A 12,766-nucleotide genomic window follows, 5' to 3' on the forward strand; every position below is an offset into this window, starting at 1 on the left:
AACAGAGGCAGCTGATACAGGGGCTGAAGTGGTGTTTGTCACACACAGACAAGACCATCCCAACAAGATGTGGTGCCTGTACGTCAGTACAAGAACGATACAGAAATTATAGGTCTTTCAACCTCAAGGAAAGTCAGCAGTAGCAAACTGAACTACATCTGTACATACGGATGCAGTATCCCCTGCCTGCTTAGGAGTTTACCTTCTGAATTTGTGGTCACATCTTATTTTTATTTTACCTGCCTCAGAAATCAGTATTGCTGTGTTATTTAGAATATATAAATAATCTTTATTTTCTAAATGGAAACATTATTTCCTCAGAAGAGGGTACATGGTTTCACAGAAAAACATAATTAGTCATATCAATTCTCAGTACTGAATATTGTTACTCTCCATTAGAGCTTAAGAAATAATGAAACAGATAAATCCTTTTACAGAAATGCATACGACTCCATGGAAAAATGATTGAGGTCATTAGTCTTTTCCTTGAGGAATGCAGATCAACTATAATTATATGTGATAGTTCTGAAACTACACAGCGTTGTTCCAACTAACTCTCTTTTTAATTGGAATATAATTGTTTTACAAGGCTGTGTTAGCGTCTGCTGCAAAACAATGTGAATCGGCTGCATGTAGACGTATGTCCCCTCCCTCCTTGGCCTCCCTTCCACCCCCCAGCCCGCCCCCTAGGTGACCAGAGAGCGCTGAGCCAAGCTCCCTGAGCTACAGAGCAGCTTCGCACTAGCAATCTGTTTCACCACCCACCGTAGTGTATACATGCCAATGCGACTCTCTGTCTCAACCCTTTCCTCTCAAACATTTCAGATAGATCAGCTGTATCAACGTTTTATTTCAGCATGCTCATCAAAAACTTTTTCCTTACTCCTAGTTATATTTTCATTAAAATTGATCTTCATTGGAAACAGAACAGACTTTAAGATTAAAAAAAAACCAGAAATATGATTGAGCTCTATGTTTACACTTACCTGATATGATTTAAGGAGATTTGTTTTTGAAAAACTAATGTAAGACTGGAACTTACTATTAGCCAGAATCTTTCGTGGGAGGGAAAGCTTGTGTTTTTGTATCACCACTTGAAAAATTTCTAATATATATTATTTTGATTTTTTAATGTTCTGTACTAGTGACATTTTTAATATCGAGGATTCCAAGTTATCAAAAATTATTTAGCATTCTCATGGAACTGAAAACTAGAAATATTCTTGTTGTTTCTGAACACTTAGGCAGTTTTTAAAAGTTGGAGCGTTTGAAATGGTTTAAGTACAAAGGGTAATGAACACATAGTGAGTAGTCACCCAATATGGTTTGTGTGTGTAAAGATGACTCCTAGGATGTAGTTAGTTGGTTTTTATTTAATTATTTAACTTTAGTGAGTTATTTCAAGATTAGACTTATTTAATAATCTTTTTCCACTGCTGCAGAAATGTTTAGTCATATTTCCTTTATAAAAATTTTGGCCCTAACAATCTATACATTCACAATTATAAATTGTCTTTCTCTTTCTTTCTTCACAATTATAAATCATCTCTCCCTTTCTCTCTTTACATTCTCTGTTGAATTTGTGACCCACTTTTGTCATTTCCCTAAACTGCATTACAGAGTAGAAAACACACATCTGCTCAAAGTGACAGTTCCATTGCAACTGGCTCCACTGTCTGGAGCAGCTGCAGCTCCAGCGGGTTTCCGTAAACTTGCTCACGGCCTTCACTCACATGAGCTTTCTCCAGATGCAGTCACCAGAAAGGATATGTCACTCCAAAGACGAGGGACAAGCCAAAAGACTTATGGGAAGAAAGGAAAAGAGCTTTCTACTTTCAGTGTTGGAAACACACAATGATACATCTCACACTTCTGGCTGAGAATCAAGAAGATCATTCAAAAGGAGGCAACAAACTTGCTTCTCATATTAAGTAAGCCAGTTAATGTAGAAATTTAAATTTCTTTGAAACGACTGTGTTAAAGCCTGAATCCAGTCCTCCAGCAAGTCCTTTGTTGAGGCCCTAATCCCCACTGTCACTGCATTTGGGGACAGAGCCTTAAAGGGGGTTAATTGAGATTCAGTGGGGCTTCCCAGGCGGCGCTAGTGGTAAACAACCCCCCTGCCAGTGCAGGAGACATAAGAGACACAGGTTCCATTCCTGGGTCAGGAAGAGCCCCTGGAGGAGGCCGTGGCAACCCACTCCAGTGTTCTTGCCTGGAGAATCCCATGGACAGAGGAGCCTGGCGGGCTGCAGTCCACAGGGTCGCAAAGAGTCAGACACGGCTGAAGTGACTTAGCATGCATGCATACACATGCAAGGTTCAGGGAGGTCGTAAGGGTGCAGCCCTAATCCAACAGCACTGGTATCCCTGTAAGAAGAGGAAAGTGATCTAGAACCTTCTCTCTGCAGGCACATGTGCAGAGGCCTATGAATACACAGCAAGAAGGCACCACCTGCAAGCCAAGGAGAGAGATCTCACCAGAAACCAGCACCTTAATCCAGGACTTCCATCTTCCTGAATTGTGAAGAAATAGAGTCCTACTCTTTAAGTCATTCTTGCTATAGCAGCCCAAGGACAGTAATACAGATGGTTATCTCACTGCTCTTGAAAAAACATGCTAGTGCTTTGTACTAGCTAATCCTATCACAAAAAGCACTGGTTTTTCTTTTTTTAGTAATACGAGCTTTTAAACTTTAATCAAACATATTTTGCCAGTGGCATAAAGATAAAATTTCACCCATTCTATATGTGCTTTGGTAGCTTTCAAACTTTTGGAGTATGATCCAAAATAATCTTAGTATATGTGTGTGTGTGTGTGTGCATGTGTGTCTGTCTGTCTGTAAGTGGGTATATATACGCACATATATATGTGTGTATCTGTATGTATATAATATATACTACATTTACTATATATATATATATGTGGAAATATATATTTCCACAAAACAATACTTTTTAAACTATCTAACAGAGATATTCTCTGTTCAACTCTATTTTACTTAGAAAAAATGTTTGTGTGTTTTAAAAATGCATTTTAATGCCAGCTTATACTAGAAGTTTGAAAGTTGCTTTTTTACCTATGTTATCTAGCATATTTCCTAGTTACAATTTCTTTTGTCCCCCTTAGCATCTCAAGACCCTTAAAAGTACACTGAAGTTAAAATAACCATAATTCTCTCCCTCTCCACTTTATTCTATCCTTCCCTCTCTTCCTCTCTCTCTCTCTGTCTCTCTCTCTCACACACAAACACAAACACACACAATAAGACTGAGGCAAATCAGTTGAGGTCTTATTCAAAGTACTTTTCACATGATTTAAACTAGAATGTCAAGCACATTGTCCTGCTGACATGTTTATAATAGTTTTTGGTTTTATGGTGTAACTAAGATACAGATTAATACACACAGACTGAATATATGAATTACCAACTGAGAAATATGGTATCCATGAAGGGAAATGTTGGATAACTTATACTCCTTCTAATTACCATAGGCACCTTGGGTATTAGTAAGAAATTAAATGACTTGATGTGTTCAAAGAAAATACTTGTTTGTTGAGAGAAATTAATTTTATCATTTATTATCTTAGTCTATCTTAGTTTCTTTCGGGCCTATGTTTAAAGACTCACGATTGCTGTTATCAATCAAAGATTTTAACACTGATGTCTCCTGGTCTATGAACACCAGATAATGAAAGGGAGGGATAATTAAAGGAAGACTGTGGATACTATATTTGCAAGTCTTATGAATTGTGTTGTAAAAAATATTAATAAAGTTGGCTAAGATTCAGAACCAAAAAATACAGAATTCATAATAAAACACTACTCTGTCACACTTAAACTAGTAGTAATTCTGGACTTTTCAAAATAAATTAAAATGTAATTCCGTTTAGGAATTTTAGTCAAGATTGAAATTTCAAACTTTCCAAAATCTTGAGTCAAAAATTCTAGTGGTCATTTCTGTATATACAGTTGCACCAAAAAGATAAAAGGGTATCTCTCTGAACAGCTGAAATCCATAGACAAGATAATGGGTTCTAATGTAAACAGCTTTGGGGAATACATGCATGTGTGTACATGTGCATGTGTACACACTTACACAGACCTAAGAGAAAAGGAAATCATTGAATACAATGAGAATTCAATATTATATATTACCTTCACCTTTTCATGCTACTGATATCTTGACACAAATATTTCCTACTGTCTCTTTATGGAATAAAATTTACTCTATGTTATTGAGGAAATCAAGAAAAAAAAAGAATGAATAAAATGTCTTTAATTGCATCTTTTTCTCATTACAAATTACTCTCAGCACCAAGATATCATCTGACATGGAGTGGTATTTAGTAAGTTTTGGTTAAGTCCATGAATTGCACCTCATATGATTGATAGCTTCCTGTGGCAAATACACACCAAACATAAACATTAAAAATTTTAAGTAATGTTTAAATATTTTTAAATATTTAAGTGAATTAGTAAATATTTAGTATCTAAAAAAATAAATGTTAAAAGACATTAAAAGCAACCTTTACTGAATTAGTTAAATCAGATTTTTGCACACATTTTTATTTCTCACCTCTTCCTTTGTCTTTTTTGATATCACTCGGAGCCAGTCTCCAATCATACTCAGGACAGCAGCGAAGTAAGCAAGCCCTACAAGGATCCAAAACCACACGACAGGCTTATAGAAGTCTAGGTACTCAATATCCGATCCACCTGTGAGACAAAAACAAAGCAGAACAGAGCAACTTCATATTATAGAGGTAAACCACAGATTCCTGCTTTAATTATTAACTGCATTTTGGCCTTCAAAACACAGAAATCTTGTCAGTTGATCCATGTTGTTTACTTCATATGGAATTCCTTATTTTCATGCATGTAATTCCTATCTATTTTTCAAGAACCATTCAAATTAATTCATTTTTAATTAAAGTACAGTTGATACTGAAGCTGTAACTCCAATACTTTAGCCACCTGCTATGAAGAACTGACTCACTGGAAAAGACCCCGATGCTGCGAAAGATTGAAGGCAGGAGGAGAAGGGGACGATGGAGGATAAGATGGTTGGATGGCATCACCAACTCCAAGGACATGAGTTTCAGCAAACTCCAGGAGTTGATGATGGACAGGAAAGCCTGGCGTGCTGCAGTCTATGGGGTCGAAAAGAGTTGGACATGACAGTGACTGAAATGACAGTCGATTTACAATATTATATTGGTTTCAGATATAATAAGTTCTTAATAAGACTTTCATAACTTCTTCAGGTAATAACAATTTTTCCTTGTCCCATGTTTCTTTTTGTTTATTATAATCAATCTCAACTAGTCTAGTTCTTAATTATTTCATGTGTATTAGTTTCTCTTTCCACCTCTCTTGTAATAGGCAACAGAGTTGACACTTTTTTAGCATGTATTTAACTTAGTATTTTTATCCTATTTCTCATCAATTCATGCTAACCAATCAATACATGCAAACCAATCAATTCAAAGAAAACCTGGACAGAAATTAGTTCTTATTTTAAAATCATCAATACAATGGATTGATAACAAATGCCAGTGAAATATTTTGGCGGGTCTAATTTGAATAAATAGCAATTTTCAGATGATACTGCCATTCATTATTATCTGATGTTTCAAGGGAATTCCCGTGTCTGTCATAAATTTAAATCCCTTGCTCTCAAGAAAAAAAAATTGGCAATGGACTTCTGCTTTAATCTTTGTTACTTTTCCATTTATTTGGTGCAATAATTGCACCTATGAGAATCTGAATACATTTCAATGTATCCCAACTTCAGAACACATTAACAGGGCACTTATTAAGTTTCCAACTCCAAAACAGTTATACTTTTCACAGGAGAGGGAAGCAGTCTCTCTCTTGAGAAATTAATAATTTAGCCTGAGAAAGCCTCTCATAGACACAATGTGACATATCAAAGGATGGCAAAAAAGAATTAAAAAGTACTATGACAGGACACAGAAGAAACGATTTTTACTTCTGGAAGGGCAAAGATGAGAAGACAGAAGGTGAGTCAAACAATGAGGATCAAAACAGAAAAAAACTTAGTGTGAAAACATTTGATATATCCGCAGGACTAGGATCTCCCCTGTGGTCCAGAGGTTTAGAATCCGCATTCCAATGCAGAGGACACAGGTTCGATCCCTGGTTGGGGACCTAAGATCCCTCAAGCCGCAGGGTCTCTAAGCCCATCAGGGAAGCGAGCCTGGCGCAGCTACTGAGCACTCAGGCTCCAGAGCCAGTGCTGGAGCAACAAGAGAAGCCCTCGTGCCGCAACTCGAGGAAGCCCTTACACAGCAGCAAAGACCAGCACAGGTCCCAAAGGTGCTGCTAGTATCAGCTAAAGCTACATCTGGAAGGGGGTCAAGAGAATAGACAGGTAGAAGAAAGGAATCTAGGGGGAAAAGAAGTTGTAAAGACTTGTTCTGAAAGCAGTGGGGAGTGGGTAAAGGTTTTTAGGCAGATTGGTGTTTGACTTGCATGCGCAGAAAGACCTAGGGGCAGAGAGGGAAGGTTTGATGGGAAGCCCAGTGAGAAACTTTGTTTTGAGCTAGTGAGGAAAGATTGAGGCAGAGTCAGACTGCGATGGAAAGAAAAGACATCTGAGGCAGAACCGTCCGGGACTGCCAACTACTCAGTGGTGTGGTAAGTGGAAGGAAGGGCTCGAGGCTGACCGGAGACCAGAGACCCTCACTGGGTGGATGGCACCAGCAATTAAACAGGAAACACAGCAGAAGGAACAGGGACAATAAAAGGAAAAGTAATTCAAAATGGGCCATCACAATTTTGAAGCGCTTGAGGTACTAAAAGGCAAGACAACCAGCAGGATCCTTAAATACAAATCTTAACACTTAACAGGGCAGAGCTTCCCTGCTGGCTCAGACAGTGAAGAGTCTGCCTGCCACGTGGGAGACACGGGTTCGATCCCTGGGTCAGGAAAGGTCCCCTGGAGAAGGGAATGGCTACCCACTTCAGTATTATAGCCTGGAGAATCCCACGGACTGAGGGGCCTGGTGGGTAGGGTCACAAACAGTCAGACACGACTAAGCAACTTAGCACACACACAACAGGGAAGAGCAGGGAATGATTTTAGAATCAAAAGTGTAGAGGCTGGGGATTAAACAGGGCTTAAACAGGGGTTGTGGACATAATTAAAAAAAGTCAACCTGTATATTCAGAAGAACAGCTAGCAAACAGCCGGTATACATTAAAAATCAAATATAAAAAATTGACTATAACATACTCTCTATAACTTAGACTGTGAGTTACCCACAATGACATTTTCAAATATTAAAGGGTCAGAGTAAAAAGAGAACACTTTTTCCATCAGGCAAATAATAAGAACAGATACAAGTTCAGCCTTGGTTGGGGACAAAGAATAATTTTCAAGGTTCAGTTTATAAAGTCAGTAATATTTACCTTCAAAATATTATAAAAAATTTACCTTGTGCAGCATTTTTAAAAATATCATTTCTGGGAAGGACTATAAAGGCTAAATGCATCTTGGGATGGTTAAGACTTGGCCCATGGGGGATGCACTGCTACAAATTCACAGAAGTGACTTAGGAAATGTGTGTGGAAATCTGTTACATGATAGGCTCACTAGTGAATTCCATTTTTTAAATGTTTCCATTTCAAAGAAACCAAAATGACATTTTTTTCCCAAGTACTTTCTCTTTCAAAACCAGAAAGTCCTCATCCAAATAGTTGTGACTCACTTAACACATAAGTTCACCAAAATGTTGATTTTAGAAGTTAGTTCATGCTCAAGATGACTTTTTATAAGTTTTCTTTCTTATAAACAGGATGTCACAGTTTGAAAAGAGTAAATTAACTTAATCACTAAAAGGTCTATATTTGGGTAAAATGTTCATCCCACAAGTTCTAGTGGATTCTAAGCCGGGGGAAGTGTGGGCTGGGGGATGTTTTCTCATTCTTAATTGCCACTCTTAAGATGAAATACTGGCAGTCAAGTGATCCAGGGAAAGCTAATGTATATACAAGTATTACCCAATACTCACAAAATCTTTTCACTTTCTGATATCTAAGATTTATGAATTAATTCTCATAGTATTTGATCTATTGGATTCAAGAATCTTAACCAAATTTTAAAAATCTATAATGTCAAGATAACTTGCTGAAAAAGTTATTTTATTTTTAAATTGGGAAATTTTTAAAATGTCATTATAAGCATTAATTTCAGTCCAGCACATTCAAGAAATCTGTACATGGGTCTCTTGCTAGCTAATGGGAACCTATGCACATGCAGGGAGCTCAGCTCAGTGACCTAAACGAATGGAATGAGAGAGAGGAGGGCCAAGAGGGAGGGGAGATACGTATGCATATAGCTGATTGACGTTACCCGTACAGCAGGAACTAACACATTGTAAAGCAACTCTATCCCTCCCTCCCCCCCACCAGAAAACCCAAAAAGCCCTAGGGTAATCTCTCTGTCCTGGCAGTCCAGGACATCTCCACTGGCCCCTACTCTCATCTCCATTCCACCACTCCACTGTTTTCTTCTTTCTCGCCCAGACTCCTGAGACATGGCCTGTGGGCTGCTACAACCCACTCGTCCCCCCTCATCTGGCACCTCACTGCCATTTTAATTGTTGCCACTGAAAATATGCACACAAGTCCTTTCCATTTTAAGAGCTTTCTGGCTAATCATTACAGGAGAGCAGACCGATGGTAATAAAAATAGCAAAGATGGGTGGAGGTACCAAGGTTTTAGGAATCTTATAAACTTTCAAAAATAGTTAAAATAAGCCTCTTTCTGACTCTCACATGATGGCCTCTTTTAGATGGTGCCATTTTTGTCTGGAATTATTCTCTTTGACACTTCAATAAGGAAGTCACCAGAGCCTAGCAAAGCTCATCAAGCCCAGGAAAGTCTCCGCTTGAGTCTGGCATTATTCCTAGGAGCCCATTCGCTCCTCAGATGAGCTTCCCAAACACTGGCCCACAACAACCCCTTTCTTACCTGGTTCCAGCATTAACGAAGCCCTTTCCTATCTGGTACCAGAGAGTTGTTGGTTGAGGTTCTTTTATTTTGGTCTCATAGTCCTAGCTAACCCAGTCCCAGCTAATAAGCTCACTGAAGCTGATTTACAGAATATTCAAACTCTGATGGAGAGAGGGGAGTGAGAGCTAAGACTTACTGATGGTCTCTCTCAATGAAATCAGGCCGTACTAAAGTCCTGAGGAGGTAGGTGTTGAGGGGCATTGCATTCGCACTCCTCATGAAAGTGGAGGTGTTAGTTTCTCAGTTGTGTCCAACTCTTTGCACGTCCGTGGACTGTATCCCATCAGGCTCTTCTGTCCATGGAATTCTCCAGGCAAGACTGCCGGAGTGGGAAGCCATTTCCTCCTCCAGGGGAAATCTTCCAGACCCAGGGATTGAACCCAGATCTCCTTCATTGCCGGCAGATTCTTTACTGTCTGAGTCACTAGGGAAGCCCTTCCCACTCCTCCTATTTCCACTGATTTAGCACAAGATTCTTAATAAGACCAGTTGGTCATTGAGCCTTAAGCCATATCTCCAGACGTCTTTATCAGTATTTCAATTGCCATCATTCTCACAGTCAGTTCAGAACTCAAGGATGCAAGATTCGTTTTGGGTTCCTAAAATCCCAGTAGTAAGTATCCCCATTTTCCAACAGACAAGCCGTACTCTCAGTAGGTATAATAACAGTGGTCAGGTCACACAGCAAAGGGGACAGCAGAGCTAGAATTCACACTCCAGCTTGTTTGGCTTCATTACATGGCTCCTGTCATTGAACCAGGATGTCTACGTCACCTGTGATCTGTTACTGTTACTGTCCTTCCCATCATTCCCACTCAGTTACTATCCTTCCCATTTTCCCACCTCCTTTTTTCGTCCATACTGGATGGCAGACACTTAGCTAGGGCTGGAGATGCTACATCAAACAAGGTGCTCCTTTTCCCCTCAAGGTTCTTACCTAGTAACCAGGTGGGTCTGAGGTCAGGACTGTTTTACTAGGAGCTTCTTGTCTTATGTCCCCATTCCAACAGTTTCCAAAAGTTGGCCCTATTCTGCTCTACAACATTTGAATGTACATTGCCCTCTCTCCATTAAATTTAATTTTCTTTCTTTGGATGATAGTGAATCACAGAATATTTACAAATAAGGATTTAAAGAATGATTTAGCCATTATGAATCAAACTCCATGCGCCTCCTCAGCTTTTCTAAAATAATATATATATTATAAAATATAGATAAAATATACAACTTTGTTTTAAAGAAAATAAAGGTCATGTTTTACAAGGGTCTGTATTTTAATATAGATATCAAATATGGATTTCAGTATTTTTAGTACATTTGACTTTCTTTTTATTCATGAAAGCTGCAGGGTAGTCCATTCCAGTGCTCTTGCCTGGGGACTCCCAGAGACAGAGGAGCCTGGCGGGTTATAGTCCATGGGGTTGCAAAGAGCTGGACATGACTGCAGTGACTTAGCATGACACACATCCATGCTGTCTTAATATGAAGGGGCAAAAAGTTATTTTCTGCTTTAGTATATTTTTCTTCTATATAGTAAAGCAATTTAACTTAATAAAGTCTTTTCTTAATGCATCAAGAATTAAGAGGTTCTTTCAATAATGTTGCAAATTATGTTTTCTTTTTTACAAATGAAAATATGACTTCAGTATTAAACAACAGCTCACCCACTAAATCAAACTTCCCCTATGCTATCAAGTTTAAAAAAAAAAAACACGAGACCAAAAAAGTAACTAAATCTCTCTAGCATTTGAACCTATATTTGGGGATTTTCAATTTCAGCACTCAAGAAATTGTCCATTTCCTGATAGGTACTTGGTAAGACTAGGGAAACTGCCATCAGAAAAACAGCAGTCTCATGATCATAAAGAAAGAAAAATCAACACATTGTCTTACTCATCCTTTATAAGGATGGAAATCTATAGGATATAGGATGTACATAATTGCTATGTCTACAAATTATCTTTAAGTCTACATATTCTTTTTCATTAAAGTTAGTACAATTTACAGCCTAGCTCACTAAGAATTAACTGTCAGTCACTAAATGTTTTCTTTGCCATTTTTTCCCACGTGTTCTATAATTCTTCTATATATCCATTTTGAATCCTAGAAGTTAAATAACTCCTTGCTTTGCCCACAGTCCCTAACTTCTGATCTGTTTGGGTCTAATCCCATTAAATTAATTACACATATAGCTCTCAGTTTTCTGATGAGCTGAGTTCTCCGAGAGTCACCAGCTGATTCAGGGGGTGACCAGATGTCTTGCGGAATTTTTCCATTTTAACACACAGAACTATCAAGAAGAGAAAACGATTTCCTATTTAATTGTTACTCCTGGATTTCAAACATTATGTCCCATAGGAACAGGACCTAGTGCAATCATTACCACTAAGTGCTAAGCACAGTTATATAATATACAATACATGCTCACTAAACATCAGAATGAATGCACATATGAATGATGACGAAAAGGCATCTCCCTAACAGTCACGTAAGCCCTCTCTTTTCAATCAGAGAAATTTTTCTGAGCCATTGTGGTGGTGCTGAAGAACTGACTGTTCTTCAGTTGACCTGACTTCTGATCAGGTATTTTCCATGTCATTTGCTAAATTCCTGGCAAATCTCTGCTCAGTGATCAGCCCAATAATAGCAATTTTAATACCTGGTCTTTGAATAGTTGAAAAACGTTTAGACCACATCAGAAACTGTTTTCTCAAAGTTGTCTATTAGGACAAACTGTTTGGAACCAAAAAAGCTTGTCATGGTTTTTCAATGGAGATTTATATGTTTTCATGATAAAATCATCTTCCATTAAACAAGCTCTGAGCACTCCACTAAATGCGTCATGTTTTTGGTTATAAGAGAAAGCAATGGCTTGGTTACAAAAACTGCATTTCCAATAATGAGTTTGAAAACATAATTCCAAGAAAACTTGATTCTTAATATGAGATAAACAAATATGTTTTGTTCCCAAGTCAAAAAATATGAAGACAAAAGATTCAATAACTGAAAATCTGTAAAGTTTTGAAAAGGTAAATGCACTGGAAAGACAGTTTTACCTGCTTTCATTTCCCAATTTTTTGTTTCTATTTAGAGAAGCATATGGCATTAAGCCTAAAGCCTGATTAACCCAGTAAGTACTCAAAACTACATGTGAGACAAAAAGTTTCATTGTTCAACTAAACATACTAAATTTCACTGATCAAAATTCCAAGAATATATATTTGGATGGCAAAGTAAATTTAGGCTCAGAACGAAAATGTGTTTTCACAATATCAACTATAAGGGTTTCTTAAAATACATCTAAACTTTTTGTTAAAATTTTTGGGTTTTATTAGAAAAGGAGCTAATGTGAGGACATTGTTTTGTGAAACTATGTATTTGTATCTGGCTTTCACTCAATCATATTACCTCTTGTGAACTAACCTGGCTTACCAAAGAGTGTTGCTGAAGACTTCTGGCATGGTGGGCTACAGTCCGTGGGGTTGCAAAAGAATCAGACAAGACTTAAGAGACTAAACAAGAACAAAAAGACTTCTTTGGGCAATGTCTATCAGTTCATAGAAATGCACTTCTTGGTTTCCATGACTTACTCTAGTCCTAATGGTATAAATTAAAGAGGACACTAACTTTGAAAACTAATGTTACATTATGTTAAATTAGGTAATTACTTGACTTCACTCCTGAAGAATCATCAACTAATTTTTTACTGATACATAATTGA

General features: G+C 37.8%; 1 protein-coding gene across 3 annotated transcripts in view; it reads right to left on the bottom strand.

The window, feature by feature from the left end:
- The window catches only part of KCNK2 (potassium two pore domain channel subfamily K member 2), a 120,031-nt gene that overhangs the window by 31,341 nt on the left and 75,924 nt on the right, over positions 1 to 12,766 (bottom strand). For all 3 annotated transcript variants that reach the window (XM_065937211.1, XM_065937210.1, XM_065937209.1), the window contains exon 6: positions 4,582 to 4,721. In XM_065937211.1, the coding sequence (XP_065793283.1) occupies positions 4,582 to 4,721 (140 nt within the window). The remainder of the gene's footprint in view (positions 1 to 4,581; positions 4,722 to 12,766) is intronic.

This window comes from Muntiacus reevesi, chromosome 5 (genome assembly GCF_963930625.1).
Source record: "Muntiacus reevesi chromosome 5, mMunRee1.1, whole genome shotgun sequence".
In the NCBI taxonomy this organism is placed as follows: domain Eukaryota; kingdom Metazoa; phylum Chordata; class Mammalia; order Artiodactyla; family Cervidae; genus Muntiacus; species Muntiacus reevesi.